Raw genomic sequence first — 19,627 nt, 5'->3', positions numbered from 1 at the left:
CCAGTTGACCAGAACCTTCAGCATTGAGAAACTGGAGAAAAAATATGGAAAAAATAATATACTATGACATCCACGGAGAACAAAATATGTAAAAGAAAACTAAAACATCAAGGTTCTCCTGAGGGCCTTTTGAGCGCCGTAGACCAATCGTACCCACCCGTGTGGTCGTAAAGGCATGTCATTCAGATTATTTTTCTGAGAACCTGTCAAAGGTTACGACGGTGTACGATTTTATCCTTATGAAAGGAAGGTTAGGAAAAAAATGTACCTTGGGTTTTTCCTACGCGTCGAAAAGAACCTTCGCGCACAGACCTTAAAAATGCTACAAATTACGTAGCTTATAATAGCGTAAATCTCTTTTTCTTATAGAGATAAATACTTAACAGATAAAATATCTAATCTTAAGATTTATTCAATATAGGTAGGTACCTAAGTAGCTTCTTATCTGCTACACGTGCAGTTATAGGTAAGCCCTAGAATAATATAAAATTGTGCACAAATTGTACCTAAGTAAGTACCCAATAAGTACCACTTGTTTACACAATGAACACATAGGAGTATGAAGTACTTAGGTACATACTTACATGGTATTAATTAAGTTGGTAGTCCTTGTCTTACGGACATGTTACGGCTCAGCCACGACATTGGTCTAAGCGCGACAGCGGTGAGCGGCTGCCATACATTGGAGCGAGACACAGCGATGGGACCTTTCATTCACACGTATAGCTGCCGCTCACCGCTGTCGCGCTTAGACCAATGTCGTGGCTGGGCCGTTAGAGAAAGACAGGAATAGTTGGCGGCCACATATTGCAGTGAAGTTAAATTCCCCTTCGCTAGAAGTGCGTCAGTTGATTTATTTCTACCCACTTTCAAGACACAACCCTTCTCTAATGTCTCATACTAATTCCTTCAGGCCCTCCCCCAAAATGTAATCCGGTAAAGCATTCGGCAGGGGCGGCGGGGGCGAGGGATGACAGCTGCCTCGCACGTGGACGGGCAGCTGGCTGCGCACGGGCAAGCTGCGCTCGCACCTGCCGCGAAAATTGGGGACCAGGGTTCTGCGGATCAGGTAAGTGCATATATTGGTATTACGTTTCGTCTGATAATGAGGTAAACAGACGAGCCACTGCTACGTGCTTAGAGACATGTCCAGTCACTATGGTTTCTTTTCTTAGAGGCTAAAATTTCGCTACCTATTGGTGCGTTTGCGTAGCAGCAGCCCCGGATCTGGGGGTAGTTTTTGCCCCCCTTCTAAAAAAGTCTAAATAGATCCTGTACATCAGTCGTGGATAGCTAGCTAGCTTTATGAAGTTATTTGCAATACCATTTAGATTATAGGGCGCCATGTAAAATAAATAAATAAATAAATATTATAGGACATTCTTACACAGATTGACTGAGGCCCACGGTAAGCTCAAGAAGGCTTGTGCTGGTACTCAGACAACGATATATATTTACCATGGTTAGCTATAAATTATTTAGGTATGACTTATTTCAAAGATGTGTAAATCTTCCGACACGCTTTGAGGTCACCTAACCACACAATCTGAAATTCTAATCTGAAGTAAGTTGATGGTTCTTAATATTTACACCGTAACGTGTTTATTTGAACATGTCCAGACTATCAAAGACGAACGAAAATTCTAAATAAGGGACAAATCCGTGATCATATAGGTAAGTAGTCTAAATATAACCAAGCTAGACAATGTGAAAATTGTAAAATCACCGTACCTACCTAGTTACCCGCCTACCGGTCTACCCGGCTCTTGGCGACATTCTTTCCTATTTTTACTCGGCCGGGTAGATTCAACAAAAACAAATGCCTTATAAGGACGGAACCTTCAAGACGCATTTTATCGCCGCTCCGGCATTTTTTTCGATCTAATTCCCAACAGCTGACGCTTGGCATCTGCCTCGACTTTAATTGAATTTATATAAAACCGGCCCGTATCAATAGTTGAAAAAACTTAAAAACTCCCCATCTTTGTGCATATTTAGTTGCATGTGACAGACATTTTCGTACTAGTTCTCTTCTAACCTCACCTCGCGCCTAATATTTGTGTTGAATTATTACCAACTACGTCATATTTATCCTTGCATTTATTGTGTAAGAAGATCACGTCACATCACACCCACAACACAGTGACCAGTCCATGATACACGTGAATTATGTACTACTCGGCCGGGTAGATTCAACAAAAACAAATGCCTTATAAGGACGGAACCTTCAAGACGCATTTTATCGCCGCTCCGGCATTTTTTTCGATCTAATTCCCAACAGCTGACGCTTGGCATCTGCCTCGACTTTAATTGAATTTATATAAAACCGGCCCGTATCAATAGTTGAAAAAAATTAAAAACTACCCATCTTTGTGCATATTTAGTTGTATGTGACAGACGTTTTCGTACCAGTTCTCTTCTATTACCTCACCTCGCCTAATATTTGTGTTGAATTATTACCAACTACGTCATATTTATCCTTGCATTTATTGTGTAAGAAGATCACGTCACATCACACCCACAACACAGTGACCAGTCCATGATACACGTGAATTATGTACTTATCTTAAACGTACCTATGTCAAGCGCAGGTCCGACCAATAGAATCATTTCAGTCGGCGCCAGCATCTAGCGACTGCACCAACGTGCTGCAGGTAAAATAAATATTGTCCATGCTCCTATTTATTCATATCAGCATTATCAGCTGATCTAGTGAACGCTGCGCTTTTGGTCCTTTTGAATTTACTTTTCGTTTCGAAGATACGAGTGTTGTGTGGAGGTAGGTGTATGGTGTATGGCGCGCTGTTTCCGTGAGTAGAAAAAATATACCTATTGGGGAACATAAATAATAGGCACTGGTATCGATGTGACAACAAAATATAAATGTCAATCAATAATAATAGACAAAAGGAATATAAAAAATCATAGACAGAAAACTATAAAAAGGCAAAAATAAATAAAAAGTTTGTGCAGTCTTGCACACAGCACAATCATTGAAGAAATAAAAGCTGGATGGCATGTGCTCTTTTTGAAAATTCGAAGTTCGCTCCATTTTCTACTGACAAAGTGGGTTTGCCAGAGTATCATCTATATATAAAAAATAACAGAATAGGTACCTAATATTTACTAATCAGTGTGGCGTAACGTTTTATCTGATAATTCAACGCAATAAAATGTTCACAACGTTTATAATATGTTTACCACATTCATGATTGTTCATGATTAACGGTTTTGGAGTTTGCCTGCCTATTTGCTTTGCTATTTGTACGAAAGGGAAGTTATAAAAAGTCCTTTCTTCGAATTTTAAAAATAAAAAAAAAGTTTTATTACTGTCATTTCTGCAGGTTTCTAGTAAACACAACGCGTGCCTGAGCGATTTTTGTGTTTGTAAAACTTTCACTAAATGTAAGAAACTACATAATAAATTATCTAGTTTATTACAAGAAAAATGTTATTATTTTCAGAATAACTCAGTCGAAAATATGGCGAAAATTTTTGTAAAATTATGACAGAAAAAGCCTCCCAAAAAGAAGTACGAGGTGCAGCCGCCACCCCCGACCCTGTGGCTTCCAGTAGCAAGGATGCAACATTTTCCTCTGGTGAGTTAGTATATTAAAATTTAAAGTCTTTTTAATTGGGCCCCTTTTATAATACCCAACCATTTAAATAGATAATAAATAACATTTGTTGATATGTCACGATAAAGACGGCATGTCAATTTCGTCCTTATTTCTATTGCAATAACCACCGAAAAAGTTATCGCGGCCCACGGGTGGGCAATCGTGCGACAAATACTGCCGAATAGCGCCAGCGCCAACTAATGACAACGGGTGCGAGCGAGTGCGATGTAGTGCTATCGTAGCGCTTTCGGAACGAAGTGAAGTCACAACACACCGAACCGAACCTAACCAACGTCAACTCATTCCTCCCGCTCCAACGTCAAACTCAGTTGCGATGAGTTTCGCGCTCATGTAAGAAGTGTGTGTTGTTATTGTTTACGTTTTCGGTGTGAAGTGTGAGTGCGGACTAAAGGACAGCAAAACTAATTTGCTGGTGGATACAATTGGAATAGATGCAGTTCAGTGGATCTTGCGTTTAATTGGAATTTCTAATATGGAAGCCGTGAGAGGTGAATAAAATGTTTTTTACTTACATAACCTTTCCATATGTGCGGAACGAAACGAAGGCAACGTCGAATTTCTTATATACAAGCATTCTGCTTCTTTATTGCGGAATGTTCGTACGCTACGTCAGCGAGCAATGTTGGACGTTATTCAGCATATTATGGGCGGACGTTTAACCTTACTTCTGGGTGTTTTTATTTGTACGTCTACCCCAAATAGCAACGTTGCTCGCATTCCCAGAACTTATTTTTAGTTTGGGATTTTGGAAGCTTCCTCGCCACCGCTACTAGAAAGTACACCTAGAAAGTATCCTGTCAAAGTAGATACAAAACAGAGATTAATAAAAAGTATAACTAAAAAAATGTTAAGGAACAAGTGGCACAAGTCTCCAAGCAGCTGTTGTCACGCAACTGAATGATGTCTTCTACTTGAGAAATTTAAATGGCCATGACATCACTTGCTTTCAAATTTATGTTCTTACTAAATTCAATTTCCATTGGTACATCTACATAGAAAAATAAAAGATACTAAGAATTTTACTATAACAGTAAAATTAGTAATCAATTAGTGGAATAATCCAAGGAGTGTAAAATAATACTTTAGTATCAATTCAAAGAAATCTATAGATAAGTAGGTACTAAATATTATCAGTCATTTTATCATTGAAGTGTTGAATACATCCATATCAGTGTAATCTTTAAAATGCTCTTTGACAATATAAATCAATTTTACAAGACTTACTTTTATTTTAAATCATTTTCATATTTTAACTCTTTAAAGAAACAACACAAAAAGATAAACACAGTAGTTATTCTATCTATAATAGCCTAAAGTCATTTTTGGTAGTGGCCTTGGCTATGAGTCAAACCCAAAAGGGGCCTCTAGCTGTTGAATTGGTGCATGACCTCACCAATTTGGCAAGTACTTATGGAGAACTGGCTTACAAAAACAATCTGTATATTCAATACAAGTTATATTGTATTATTCATCCATGGTAACAGGATGCTTTAAGTCTGGTATACAACAGGATAAATATACCTCCTTCCTTCCTTCCTTCCTTCCTTCCTTGAATTCTGCTCTGAAAATGTACAAACATACATAAAGTTCAAGCATAATAGTTAGTTGCCCGTTATTTCCTTTACTACTCATAATTTTTAGTATTATTCCGTTGGCAACTGATAATCATTGAAACGTTACTAGTAGCGCCCTCTGTTACTGCTTCATGACATTGCATTGTCTGTACATAGACTAGTAAATAAACAACTAGACTGCTGTATAAACAATAGGATCACTACCATTGTGATATTGGTAAACAATGAATTTTAATAATCATAAAAGGCATTTAAGGCAGGCATATACTTTAGTATTCTCACAACACAGGATATTCTAGTACATAGACACATGTGGCCAAATACATACATAGGTGGTAGTTAAAAAAAATCAAACTATATCATGGGTTGGGTATTAAAATTTTGGATAGGGTTATCCCTATAAGTTAGGCATCTACTTTACATTTTTAGGTATGACTATATTACTGATCATGAAAATATCCTAAAATGTAGGTACCTTATTCAGGAGTCAAACAAGTCATTTATAAATTATGTACTTAAATAGGTGTTAATTTCCATAGTCACAAACATACAATAATATTGAAATTTGATGACACATTTGCAATGCACAGTGGTTTTCAGGTATGTTATTTCTGGACAAAATATTTCAGACATTTCATTATAATTATTAAAATCGATTGCCTAGAACGCCTACATAATCAGATCACTATCTAGCCATAGACACATCTGTATTTTTTTGATAAATTAATTTTGTTATCAAATAACTCGCAGCGCTTTTTTTGTCGGTGGGAGCGGTCTTTAGTTAACTCCGCCGTGGAATGTAGTTACCCCGCGGCTGAACCCGAGTACTTACAATATACGAGCGGTCTGCTGTCTGGTCGGCGCTGGCGGCTTTCATTATAGGCCCTCTTCTCAGACCGAGATTATACGAAACAACTGAGAATCCCATTTTGCTCATTAAAATTTGCACACGCGCCCATATCTCATTTCACGAGCCAGTCGTTCCTTTTATAATGAAATCTTCCCTTTGTTTGATGAACTCGAAGATAGCTCGTCTTAAGACCTTAAGTAAGGTTTAGTTGGGTTTTCATTCAGTTTGTTTTATTACTGCGGCCCTCTTGTTATAAACGCGCGTTGCATATGCACCATCTGGCGGATGTTCACTTCAGCTGACACCATTTCCGCTTCTATCCTTTCATTTATTTTTTCATGTTTTATGATGCGTAAACGAAACCGGCACTGTAAAAATTCATTCATGAGTTTTTCAGTAGAACCAGAAATAACTTCATAGCTCGACCATTCTTTGTTTGAACACCCGTCATTGTTGTTTTCTGTTAATCTAGTGGACGGTTATGAATGCAAGTGTATTCAAATTCTGAAACATTTTTATTTAGTTTTAAATATCTCACTAGCAAGCGGTTTATAAAATTGTAATATTGTCAAAGTAATATTTTCATTCTCTAACATTCCTGTATCATTTTAAAATCCTCATAGTAATGTAACAGTACCTATATAATACCTAGACTGCGTGCGTAGGCGCTACAGGCGAGGGAATGGAATTCGAAAGCCGAGCGCCGACCACCCAAAGTCATGAGAACGCGGCCCCGTCCCCGTCCCCACGCTGCTTACTCTCAGGGCGCCGCCTCTCGCCGCTCTCTTATAGCCACAATGCTGAATTTCATTTGCTCTTAGTGCGAGTAAACTGGACTTTGATTGCAATTTTTTGAAATGCAATGCCCATTTTGTCATCTCACTACGTGGTATGTGGGTAGTTAGAATACGAAAATTTGCCAACACCTCCTGGTACACTAAACTGAAAATGTAAAATTATAAATTGCAAACATAAAAGTTTCTGTTAATTTCTTAACATCGCATACCAACTAAAACTTGATGTACTAGTTTGGTCATTATAATACGTGAACCCAAATTTTCTACTCACGCAAGTACTTGTACTTAAGTACTGTCCGCATTCCTGCCACTTTTTATTCGGCATTAGAACCGCTCAGCAGTACCGCCACATTCCTCAGGCCCTTTTTTACGCGGTTTCCGCCGGAGACGGCAACGTCGCGTCTCAAATATGAATGAAACCCGGTCGCCTGTGTGCGGCCCGGCAACGTCGCTCCAGACGCCAGCGTGATTGAGAACTTTACAACTCTCCCACAGAGCGTCCCTTCACGCTCGCACTTATCGTATAGTCGCTGTAGACGTAGCCGGCGTACAATGAACACCAGTTCGTTTATCAAGGCATTCCTTGTCATAAACTGTCGCCCAGACTTTAAGTGCTAAATGTAAATTTTACGGTCCCGAATGTATGTCCGGGTGTATCGTTATTCAGTATATTGTTTTATTCTCGCATGGATTAGGTACTATGATACTCTGAATAAAATGATTTCAATGATACATAACTTTTTTACTCTACAAATGTATAAGTTGCGTCAAACAGTTACATTTGCCGAACGTCATGTTTGGAAGTGTAACAATAAATATGTACTTATAATTATAGTAGCCCGCACAGCTGTGCACCCCTCGTAGGCGAATTGGAACCCTCTTTAAATTTGTACGCATGCGCAGAGGGGGTCATTGCAGCACCATATCGCCCCACCAGGCACAAAGCGAGTAGCCAACGATGCTTGATTCCCGTCGTACGCCATTACCGCACGCAGAAATTAAAAAAGTTTATTTTTCCCAAATTGTGAAGCAGTTTAAGGCAATGTGTTATTTGAGTGTTACGTGATTAAAGTCACAAGTACATTGTTTTCATCAAAATGCCTATTTTAGTTGACTCCAAGCACAGAAATGGTAAATATGCTCTATCGATTTTTTCGGCCATTATTTTGTCGTACTACTTGGTTGTACGCTACGCATTTTGCTACTACGTTTTTCTTTACACATTATTCTTTGTTCACGGATCTATTTCGTTTTAATTATCAAATGAACGCGTCTAGTAATTCCAAAATATAATAGCATAGTTCTATATTTGACCAACAGCAAAAAATTCAATAATCAATACGCAGCGTTCAATTCCTGATTGTAAACAATGCTGTAAAAAAAACATCATTAACATTTTGTTGATAATGTGTTCCTGCTCATTAGGTATAATTTACATTTTAATTGCTAAAAAAACGCACACTACGTATTTATTTCGGGTTTGTTGATAAGCTTATCGATCCGCCATAGTTTGGTACTTTGATACAGCAGTAGGTCCAGAAATACTATACAAATGAACCACTGTGTAAATGTAGGTATTTGCGAATAAACATATTTATACGGGGTTTATCCTGCGTCATTGGAATTTCACAAGGTAAACATTCCTCGTGATAGGTAGTGGGACTTTACAATTACTGTGTAATTCCTAACTGTATTTGTTACTGAATTATATCAAAGACTGGTTTGAGATCTGCTACTTAATCGTAGACTGAATTAATAATAAGTTTAATCAATTTCTTAGTTCTCTGATCCATGTCGGAATAAATGCAAGTCATTCAACCTATTCTAACAAACATTCGCAACTTTAAATTTGACGAACATCGAATCAATGTTCTGTATCTGAGTAGGTGCAAAATAAGTATGTAGCAAATAAGCTATTATTTACATTAGTAACAGACGTAAATAGAGCAGTTTAGTATCAAGTCCAGAGGTCTCACGGATGGTAAAGAAAAATTGATTGCGTGCGTCGAGTGCATGCGCACTGAGTGCACTCAGGGGAGGCTGCGCCGCGGAATGCCGGTGACGCAGCGAGAACTTGTTGTGGGACTGTTCTGGATGCACTAGTAGTTCTAGTTCGCACGCACACAGCTGCTTTAGAGACTTTACTCGTGAGAAAGTATCGGGTTTAAAAAGACTGATTTGTCTAAAATACCTACTCATCTAAATGTAAACAACTTTTTGAAAGATTTGAAGTTGATTGATGATTGATGTTGTCATTTTACGGATATTTTATTATCTATTTAAATGCTAATTTTGACATTAGGATTTAATTACACATAATTATTATATAAACAGGCGTTTAAAATTATGTTTTCTTTTATTTCCAGTGTCATCAGTAGCGCCGGGCACTGCGTTGTTTAAAAACGCGCCCGCGACCGCGAAGACGCGCCCTCTCGTGGACCTGGCGCTGGCCGCGCCATGCGCCGCCTACGAACCCGGCGCCTCCCGCGCGAGCTCGCTGAGCTCGTCGCCCTCCTCGCCCACGCTGCCCGCGCTGCCGCTCGCCGTCGACAAGCCCGACAACAACCACGCGCTCGCCGCCGACATGCACCGCGAGGAGAACCGCCTCAAGACCTTCGACACCTGGCCGCTCTCCTTCATTAGCCCGCAGACCCTCGCCAGCAACGGCTTCTACTACCTCGGCCGCTCCGACGAGGTCCGGTGCGCGTTCTGTAAGGTCGAGATCATGCGGTGGGTGGAGGGCGACGACCCCGCGCGGGACCACCAGAAGTGGGCGCCGCAGTGCCCCTTCCTGCGCAAGCAGCCGGCGGCGGGCGCGCTGCCGGCCGCACCCGTCACGGACGGGCAGGACGAGTGCGGAGCGCGCGCCGCGCCCACCGGCGCCAACGTGTGCATGCCGGGGCCCGTGCACCCGCGCTACGCCACCGAGGCGGCGCGCCTGCGCACCTTCAAGGACTGGCCCAAGAGCATGAAGCAGAAGCCGGAGGAGCTCGCCGAGGCCGGCTTCTACTACACGGGCCAGAGCGACAAGACCAAGTGCTTCTACTGCGACGGCGGCCTCAAGGACTGGGAGGAGGACGACGTGCCCTGGGAGCAGCACGCGCGGTGGTTCGACCGCTGCGCGTACGTCCAGCTCGTGAAGGGCCGAGACTACGTCCAGAAAGTCATATCGGAGGCCTGCGTCGTCCCCGAAACGAAACCCGCGCCGAAACCGGAACCGGTAGCCCCCGCGATAAGCGAAGACGAAAAATCGGAAGTGGAAGACTGTAAAGTGTGTAAAATCTGTTACGAGAACGAGCGCAACGTGGCCTTCGTCCCGTGCGGGCACGTGGTGGCGTGCGCCAAGTGCGCGCTGGCCACGGACAAGTGCCCGCTGTGCCGGCGGACGTTCACGAGCGCCGTGCGCCTGTACTACTCGTGAGTGGAGCCCCGCGAGGCTCGGATCTAGTCACAAGCCGAGTGGCGGCGTGCTGAACCGCGCCGCGGGCCACGCTTCCGACCACTCGCGGGCCGGGTCGCACCGAGCCCCCGATCCATCGACTTTTAAATATCGTTGTATTTACGAGAGAGTTCGAACGAACCGCGATGATGTCGATGGACGATTCGGTGCGACCCGTCCTGGGAGTCTACGCTGTAGAACTGTGATTTTTTATTTAAATCTAAGGCGGAAGGGCGAAGGTCTCCGGTCCGATGATGACGAACCGGTGGCAAATTGTAAATGTTAATGATTTTAAATTATTTATTGTAAAACGACATGTAAATTCGATGTAAATAACAATTTTAGCTTATCATTTTGTCCCACCAGTTGAAATGAAATTCTATATGCTATAAATGATGTCGCGTGCCTTTCCTCTGAAAGTTTGGACTGTCAAATAATATGTTACACCGACTAGTCTTTCGAAATACATTTTTACCTCCAGAGCCCTGAATTACGTTAAGCGATTCAAAGTAGGGTTAAAATACAAGTCAGTAACTGGTGGTCATTGTATTGTAATTATATAAAAAGTGACTTCATTTATTGCATTTAAAAGTGATTATTATGACTATAATTAATTTGAAACAGTGATTTTTTTAATTGTAAATCTTTCTGGTAAGTACTTGATTATAGGTAACCTAGTATTTTCAGTTCAAGACGCTTATTAAGACTATTGTTTAATGAAAATAGTTAACCTATTATTGTTCCTGTAAATATGCTTCTATTTTGACAATAATTTAACTAATTTATGTCAAAACAGAGTATTAGGTAGACATAATGATAAGCGAATAACTAAACATGTACATGAGTATTTTTTTTCAATGATAAACGACATTGTGTTAATTATAAATAGGAATCTGAGGGACCAATTTGAACCGCGAAATTCGTAATGTTGATTCCTCTACATAATCCAGAGAGAAGAATGCAGCTTATAATTTCGTGTGTCAAAATGCTCCGTCATAAATATTGAATTTTAGGTATTTCATCCAATTAACAAAGGTATTTTTGAACACAATACCTGAATGATTTAACAGCATCAGTTAATATAACTTACATTTGAAAGTAAAATCTCAATAATGTATAATTATTAATTTCAAATTTAAATCCTGTTACAAACACATTTGTAAGTTCTAATGTTGCTTTACAAGTGCTGATTATTTTATGACAAAATAAAAACTTACAGCATTTATTAACTTAAAACTAAATATGTATTTGTAACTGGATCATTAGTCAATAGAAGAGCACTGAAAAAGATTAAATTATTGAGCACTGGTCTCAACCACTAGACAAGGTAAGAGTTTTTTTGTCCTAATTACTATATATGTTAATTAATGTTATAATAAAATTGTTCAATCGAAATCGTTGTTTCTGTTGGTTCGCCTTTGATACGACTACTTGAACTCTTTTTCCTCCCTATATCAGAGAAATCATACATTTAGTAAAGTACTTGTTTTTGCCAGTACTTGAGATTTAGTAGTCTGTCGACCCCCGGACTGATAAATCATAAATTTGCTACCAAAACAGCTGAAAGGCTGAAACAATCTGACTAGAATCCAGCTACAACAAAATACGCTACCTAGATGTATATTTAAAACTTGGCCACACATGCGCGTTTTGAAAGCGCAGCGTTAGCGTAGCGCAATGATGGCGGTGCGCCGGACGGAGCAGATTGCGAGCGTTTTCAAAGCGGATCGGCCGCGCACGCGTTCTGCACATGGTAACTTTCTAAACCTATTTAATTGCTGTTAAATAATTTTATTGATGAACGTGTAATATTTATAATATTATTAATAAAATGTCTATGTCTATTTTTCGGAACTGTAAACTTCTAATAAGTATTGACATGACTGACTTCTAATAAGTATACACATAAGAAATCAAAACAACATTTTGGAATATAACAATTAGCTAAATGGTTAACATTTAAAGCATATTCAGACAAGTCTGCTCACAATGCGCGCTGTGTTATGTGTGACCGCACGAGCATTCCGCTACGCTATCAAAACGCCCTATGTGTGGCCGAACCTTAGAGCTACACACTAGCGTTTTTCATAACGTTGACGCGTTATGACGTTATGTATTTAATAAATAAATGTAAAGATAACCTACTCGTCTTGGCTAACAATCTAGAATAAATATAGATTATACTAAGATCTAAGATCTTACTGATAAAGAATTAAACAGTTTTTTTTTAATGAAAAAATTACGTCGTTGTGTCAATGCTGCGTTCAGCAGCAGCCATAGCCAGCGCTGACGCTTGAAAAACGTTAACGGGGTGACCCATCTCAATTCAAGTTCTAGCAATAGAGTTTGAGGATTAGGCAACAATGAGATCGCCAACTATGAACTGAATAAAGTATGGACGCTACGCATGAAGAAATCTCGTACACTGACCTGCTTATCCCTATCTTGCGCGATTATTTTTTATCGCTATCGTGCCGATGATAACAGTTGTGAATCACACTGCGAGTGGGACAACAATATAGTTATTAAAGTGCGATAGAGATAGGAAATGGCTGGTCAATGTACGAAATACTACGTACTTAGCGCCCAACTTTACACACCAACCGATACTTTCTTTTAGTACGTGTTCCTATTTTGCGTGAAAAATCTTGGCCGGAGATTTTTAACTAAATATGAAGTTCGGATGGCATCTACGCAGATGCGTTGTTGTTGCGAACGCTAGGTATATTTATCAATTTCAAATAATATTGATGTATAATATTGTAATGGTGCCAGCAAACTTCACTCAAAGAAAATTGACAGATACAGGGTCGATATCAACTTGCGCCATAGTTTTATAAAAGCGATATACGCAGCTTTGAAGACATGCGGTTACTTACGCCGTGAAATATTATGCAATTACTATATCATTTAACACTTTCGAAACCGGGCTCTACGCGGCGCTACGACATTTTCGCTACATACGGGGAAACCCATGTAATCGGCTACGCTTCTACGAGCGGTGTGCCCGACAGTCGGGTTCTTGGTAGCGAAAGTGTTAAAAAGCAATTGATCGCATGCATCATGATCACGGGAAAAAACATCGGAAGCTTGTTCCGTGATCATGATGCATGCAACTGCGTCGAAATATCAGGGAGCTCGACATAAATCAAAAAGGTAATCACGGTCTATATCCCGGTCAATATAAATCATCTTCGTTATGATGAGAAAACTACAAAATTATATCAAAAGCTTTATTCAAAATACATTAGTTCGCCATAAGTGCCTGCAGATATTTATTATCCTGCTTCATCAAGTCTTTCTTCAGATCTCCTATTTGTTTAGCCAGCACCTCGTTGGACGGGTTGGAGGCAAGCTGCTTGCACTTACGCAGGAAGTCTAGTATCATCGCCTGCCCGGCTTCGGATTCTGCATCGTCTATGTTGGCTGCTTCGAATAAGTTGGTTTCTAGTTCTGCTTGCTTGGCTTCGGCATACTGAAAATAAGATTGAATATAATTATAATCTGACTATAGATTTTGTCCGCGACTTCGCTCGCGTTAGATTCGAAAATTGCGGAAGGCTCCATACAAACTTTCGAGTTAGAAAGAGACAACAAGTAGCCTATGTCACTATCCATCCCTTCAACTATCTCCATTAAAAAAAAATACGTCAATTCGTCGCTCCGTTTTGCCGTGAAAGACGGACAAACAACAAGATACATACACTTTCTCATTTATAATATTAGGACCTATGGACTATAACTAGCGACGTATTTATTAGGGCGACCTTAAATATTGATTGGAAGCCAAATAGTACCGATAGCCGCTGAGGCGGCGGATAAAAATTAGAGTATGCCTACAATAAGGTAGGCACTGGACTGCCGATCTGCACGGGAAGCATGGTCGCGCGATAGACGATAAAATAACAGGCCGTCCCTATCGCACTATTACACTGAGAGAAAATACAACCAGTTTTCATGTTCGTTCAACAAGTTTTTTAGTTAAAATAGCGCCTACGTGCTCTTTGGTTCAAACAACAAGCTACTTGTCATTTGAATCGGCAATATATTTGAATCAACAAGTCGATTTTATAAAAACAACCTGACACATATTGTTTTAAACATACGTTTGGCTGATTCAAACGGATAAACCGCAACAAGTCGAACTTGTTAAATTCACAATGCAAATTTCTCTCAGTGTAGTAAGTGCGATAGGGACGGCCAGATGTTTTATCATTTATCGCGCGACCATAATTGCCTGCCTGGTCAAGATCGCAGGTAAAAATATGATATACCTTCGCAGAACATGCCCGTTTAATAATATCTACTGTATGAGAGGTCGTTTGCCAATTGCAATGGAAAATAGACAAAAAGGTTAATAACTTATTTTAATCCTTAAGGCGAATAGAAAGACTCCAAAACAATATTAGCGTACCTGCCTTAGGTTAAAGCAGGTACAATCAACACAATTCACTAACAATGCTTAGTGAAAAGGACTATTTTAGAGTAGACCTTGTTGCTTTCCATTATGAGTTTAATATCAACGATTGTCTTAAACAGGTAACTGGCGTTATACCGAATAGGCAAAGAGACGAAATGCTAGAAGGAACAATGAAACAGCTTAGTGTTATCGGTCTTATCAGTGAGCTAAGTAGGTGACGTTTATGACTAGGCGTCATTAGCGATACGGATTTCCATTACACATTTGTGATTAGTAATTAGTCCAATATTTTCCTTATAATTAAGCCCTTAAGCGTCATAAATTGAGAAGAGGAAGTATTGATCCAGGGGCGTAGGTAGAAAAAATGGCGACCGGGGCAGGGCACAAAATTTACACATAATATTCTGTCTGATGGGTAAATCAACTTTTTCTTGTCTGTTCTTGCCATGGTTGCGGTCTCCCGAGTCACGCTGGTTTTATGCAAAATCATACACATACATACATACATACAATCACGCCTGTATCCCATAAAGGGGTAGGCAGAACACATGAAACTACTAAAGCTTCAGTGCCACTCTTGGCAAATAAGGGGTTGAAAGAAAACGAAACTGTGACATTGCAGTGACAGGTTGCTAGCCTCTCGCCTACGCCACAATTTAACCATGCCACTATCAAAATCATGCCACTGAAATTATGCAAGTATGCATGTAGTCCATGTTTGTAGGTGGCAAATTAAGGAAAGGGCTTGTTAACACCAGAAAAATGCATGCTTGCTTAGTTTAAGTAGCATCATTTTGCATAAAACCAGCGTGACTCAGGAGACCGTAACCATGGCAATAACAGACAAGAAAAAGTTGATTCACCCTGATACAAAATTAGTCTTACCTCTATAATAGAGTCAGGTAGATCAGCCAACTTAGCTACGTGAAGTCCTAACGAATGTGTAGCTGGACCAGGGGCGATCTTATGAAGTAGCAACAACTGTTGGTCGACTACGGAAGCCTCGGCGTGCGAGTTCACAATGACGCTGGGATGCAAGTTTGGCAGGCGGGTAAGCTCGTGGTAGTGCGTCGCGAAGAGGCAGAAGCATTTGCATTTCGTTGCTAGCTCCCTGGAAATAAAAATAATAGTTTATTTTGGGTTCAAAGAATTGTAACAATTTTAGTTTTTAGGACTACAAAATAATAAAAAAGGTTTTTTTATCGAACGAAGTACATCAAATCATGTGACGGACATCCGACCAGACTGAAATAGATAAGCGTATAATGTAACACATATTTTTATATATAACTAGTTTTTACCCGCGGCTTCGCCCGCGTACTAAAAGTATTCTTATTCAAACGTATATAAAAATTAAGATTTTCATTTGGATCCGTAGGTTTCTCTGTAGGTACATTTGTCTGCGATTATTTCGATTACACATAATACTATTGTTTTTAAAGAAATGCTTGCAATGATTGTACAAATGTTACACATCGACCACAGCGTAGGTAGTAGGTATGAGTAGGTATGTATTCTATATACGCTGGGGAAACCTTTATAAACAACCCACATAGCCCGTATTTCGACACTAATGGTCGGTGAGTAAAAAGTACTTTCTTGAATTATCCCTTAAGACAACGATCCCTTCCCACTGAGCCGCCTGCTTTTTACACTGCCTAGATACCGATTGCCGACCGATTATCCATATCCCTCTAACGATACCCATATTATCCCTATCCCTGTCCCTGTCGCTGTCGCTGTCCCTGTCCCTGTCCCTATCCCTATCCCTATCCCTATCCCTATCTCTATCCCTAACCTTATCCCTGTCCCGGCCCGTCCCGTCTCGTCCCGTCCCGCCCCGCCCCACCCCGTCCCTGTCCCTGTCAAATGTTAGGCAGTGAATTTAAAAAAAAAACCTTTCTTAGTGCTCTTCTAATTTGAAATCTCTTGAACCAGAAGTAAACATAAAAAAGAAATCCATATGGCTATTTTTGATGTTTAAACCCCATTGCACCACAACAAAGGAAAAGGTATTTCACTTCCGCCTGGTTAGATTTTAAAAGCGTTGTCATTATCGTGATCAGCAACCCAAAAAACCATAAAAACGATACCTTTTAGGGGTAACATTTTCAAAAACCCTGAAACATGTATTTAGTCATATGTCTTTAGGAATCCTCCTGTAAAGTTTCGAATAAAACAGTCAAACTAATCTTGTTTCCCCATACACCCCCCCACCCCCCCCCCATTTCACCCCCTTAGGTGAATTTTGAAAAATCCTTTCTTAGTGCTCCTCTACATTATATAAGGAACCTACGTGCCAAATTTGAAATCTCTAGGACCAGCAGTTTCGGCTGTGCGTTGATATGTCAGTCAGTCAGCCAGTCAGTTTCTTCTTTAATATATTTAGATTTAGAATGTTCGGGAAAGTTCTTATATTTTCTACAATGTTCTAGAACGTCCCAAAACGTGTAAAACTTAATGTTGTTAATTAGAATGTTCTAGAATGTTCTAAAAATTTCTGAAATGATCTAGAAAAGTCCAGGATGTGTGTAAATGTTTTAATCGATATGGAATGTTCTAGAAAGCTCTGAATACTTCTGGAATAATGTAGAAATTTCTGTAATATGTAAAACTTATTAAGTTTAACACATTTTGGAACGTTCTAGAACATTCTAGAAAATATTAGAACTTTCCAGAACATTCTATATCAACTACATTAAGTTTAACACATTTTGGAACGTTCTAGAACATTCCAAATCAACTACATTCAGTTTTACACATTTTGGAACGTTCTAGATCATTCTAGAAAATATCAGAACTTTCCAGAACATTCTATATCAACTACATTCAGTTTTGCACATTTTGGAACGTTCTAGATCATTCTAGAAAATATCAGAACTTTCCAGAACATTCTATATCAATTACATTTAGTTTTGCACATTTTGGAACGTTCTAGATCATTCTAGAAAATATTAGAACTTTCCGGAACATTCTATATCAACTACATTCAGTTTTACACATTTTGGAACGTTCTAGAACATTATATATAAAAAACATTCAGTTTTACACATTTTGGAACGTTTTAGATCATCCTAGAAAATATCAGAACTTTCCAGAACATTCTATATCAACTACATTCAGTTTTGCATATTTTGGAACGTTCTAGATTATTCTAGAAAATATTAGAACTTTCCAGAAGTTTCTAGAACTTTCTAGAACATTCCAGATAGATTGAAACATTTACACAAATTCTGGACTTTTCTAGATCATTCCAGAAATTTTTAGAACTTTCCAGAAGTACAGATGTATAAGTACAGATGCACTTACCCACATTTTTTATATTGCGTGACACATTTAAAATTATATTGCGTGATACAGAAGTACAGAAGAAGGACAGATATATGGTTTTTTAACATTTTCGCCACCCACAGCCACCCACTTCCACCCACCGCGACCAAACTCCCTTACTTTCATCTAGAGACCAAGGGGTATTTACCACCCCAACGGGGGGTTGATTGGAATTGATGGTGATAGAGAAAACCCCGGACATACGTACATTAGCGTTAGCATTATATATATATAATATATATAGATTAGTAGTTTCTAGAAATAAAATCATTTGGTATAAGAATCACATTTGATACTCAAGAAGTTTTAATTAGTTTTCTTTTATTTATCAGAAAGAAAATAGGCTTACTTGACGTGTCTTTTTGTAAAAAAAAAATCTAATTCCTTTCCTGTCCAAGTATTACAATAACTTTAAAAAGCGTTTTATCAATATTATTCACTAATTATGTCATGCTAATTTAGTGGCAAAGCAAAATTTAAGGAAGGAAAACCAAATAATTATAAAGCTGAGCTACATTCAACAGATGAGAATTGTGCTGTCGAGACAATAAAAAAAAAAAACATTCAGTCGAATTGAGAACCTCCTCCTTTTTTTGAAGTCGGTTAAAAAAAACAATATTGTTCTTGTCTTAAAATGCAATATTTTGAAACTGTTAATTATGAAATGACCACGAGTCATCTCAAAAGAATGTTAATAACAAGTATTACAAATAGGAGCGCCTAGTAGGCGCCTTCTATGGAAAAAATGATACATTCATATCTTTTTGTATGAATTATGATATGATAAACGTTTGACTCGAATACTGGCTTATCTGGAGTATTGTTTTTGACTTTTAATTCTCTGAATCCATACGTTTTTATCTGGCTGCCTACAGAATGGCTATGATTTGTATGTTCCAATTTAGCGCCATATGAGTACTGAGTCGATTTTGTTGCAGAGTTGTGGACTCGAAAACAAAAAAAAATCTTATACTAATGTAATAATAAACGACACTATATTTTTTATTTTACCTAATATGTGTCACATTTTATTGGCTTCTCCCTAATTGATTAACTCTAGGTGATTAAGAGAATCGATTAAAGTTGGTTATAAACCCTAGTACGTTAGCGTAGTATAATATATATAGGGCCTTATCGCACTTGCGATTTGCGAGCGAGTTGAAAGCGAAGCGAACGCGCAGCGTGTTCGTCGCGAGCACGTAACCAATTCGCCGCGAGTGCGTCACGATTTCGCCGCGAGCGCGCAACGAATACGCTGCGTACTCGCATGAAAATCGCTGCGAGTGATATGCATCTTGGACCATAATCATAATGGATACACGCGGCGAAATCGTTGCGCACTCGCGACGAAATAGTTAGGGCCTTATCACACTTGCGATTTACAAGCGAGGCGAGAGCGAAGCGAGCGCGCAGCGAGTTCGTCGCGAGCCCGTAACTAATTCGCAGCGAGTGCGTCGCGAATTCGCCACGAGCGCGTAACGAATACGCTGCGTATTCGCTGAAAGTGATCTGCGTCTTAGACAGTCACTTACATAATGGATTCCGACGACGAAACACTTCTGTTAGCTTTATTGCT

The 19,627-nt window shown here is 39.5% G+C and overlaps 2 protein-coding genes and 1 long non-coding RNA gene across 11 annotated transcripts in view; 1 reads left to right on the top strand and 2 right to left on the bottom strand.

The window, feature by feature from the left end:
* Positions 1–2,508: 2,508 nt before the first annotated feature.
* Positions 2,509–11,696, top strand: LOC125229292 (baculoviral IAP repeat-containing protein 3-like). Of its 4 annotated transcripts, none has more exons than XM_048134089.1 (3): positions 2,509–2,654; positions 3,465–3,599; positions 9,229–11,696. In XM_048134089.1, exons 2-3 carry the CDS (start codon positions 3,506–3,508, stop codon positions 10,281–10,283), a joined length of 1,149 nt encoding a protein of 382 aa, XP_047990046.1. In that variant the 5' UTR covers positions 2,509–2,654; positions 3,465–3,505; the 3' UTR covers positions 10,284–11,696. The 4 variants fall into 4 exon arrangements, with proteins under 4 accessions (XP_047990046.1, XP_047990047.1, XP_047990049.1 ...); XM_048134090.1 differs by lacking the exon at positions 2,509–2,654 and adding an exon at positions 2,792–2,810; XM_048134092.1 differs by lacking the exons at positions 2,509–2,654; positions 3,465–3,599 and adding an exon at positions 3,919–4,129.
* LOC125229297 lies at positions 2,673–7,697 on the bottom strand. 5 transcript variants are annotated; one of them, XR_007177385.1, is made up of 4 exons: positions 7,134–7,697; positions 5,069–7,007; positions 4,154–4,435; positions 2,673–2,802 (listed from the first exon to the last, which is right to left on the bottom strand). It is a non-coding gene; the product is annotated as an uncharacterized LOC125229297 (long non-coding RNA). The 5 variants fall into 5 exon arrangements; XR_007177386.1 differs by having other exon boundaries at positions 4,154–5,202; positions 6,048–7,007; XR_007177383.1 differs by having other exon boundaries at positions 4,154–6,433; positions 6,703–7,007.
* A 1,824-nt stretch (positions 11,697–13,520) lies between the features above and the next one.
* Positions 13,521–19,627, bottom strand: part of LOC125229760 (DNA mismatch repair protein Msh2) — a 48,008-nt gene continuing 41,901 nt past the window's right edge. For both annotated transcript variants that reach the window (XM_048134697.1, XM_048134698.1), the window contains 2 exons: positions 15,607–15,832; positions 13,521–13,776 (listed from right to left, as the gene is read on the bottom strand). In XM_048134697.1, coding sequence (XP_047990654.1) covers positions 13,549–13,776; positions 15,607–15,832 — 454 coding nt within the window. In that variant the 3' untranslated portion in view covers positions 13,521–13,548. The remainder of the gene's footprint in view (positions 13,777–15,606; positions 15,833–19,627) is intronic.

This window comes from Leguminivora glycinivorella, chromosome 9, assembly GCF_023078275.1.
Source record: "Leguminivora glycinivorella isolate SPB_JAAS2020 chromosome 9, LegGlyc_1.1, whole genome shotgun sequence".
Lineage (NCBI taxonomy): Eukaryota > Metazoa > Arthropoda > Insecta > Lepidoptera > Tortricidae > Leguminivora > Leguminivora glycinivorella.
Note: the sequence above shows the minus strand (reverse complement) of the source record. Positions and strands in the feature narration are given on the sequence as shown.

Excerpts from the sequence above, each read along its gene's own strand:
- LOC125229292 (XM_048134089.1), top strand. The coding sequence starts at position 3,506 with ATGACAGAAAAAGCCTCCCAAAAAGAAGTACGAGGTGCAGCCGCCACC. Across the intron at positions 3,600-9,228 it reads GGATGCAACATTTTCCTCTG|TGTCATCAGTAGCGCCGGGC; the intron begins GTGAGTTAGTAT and ends TTTTATTTCCAG.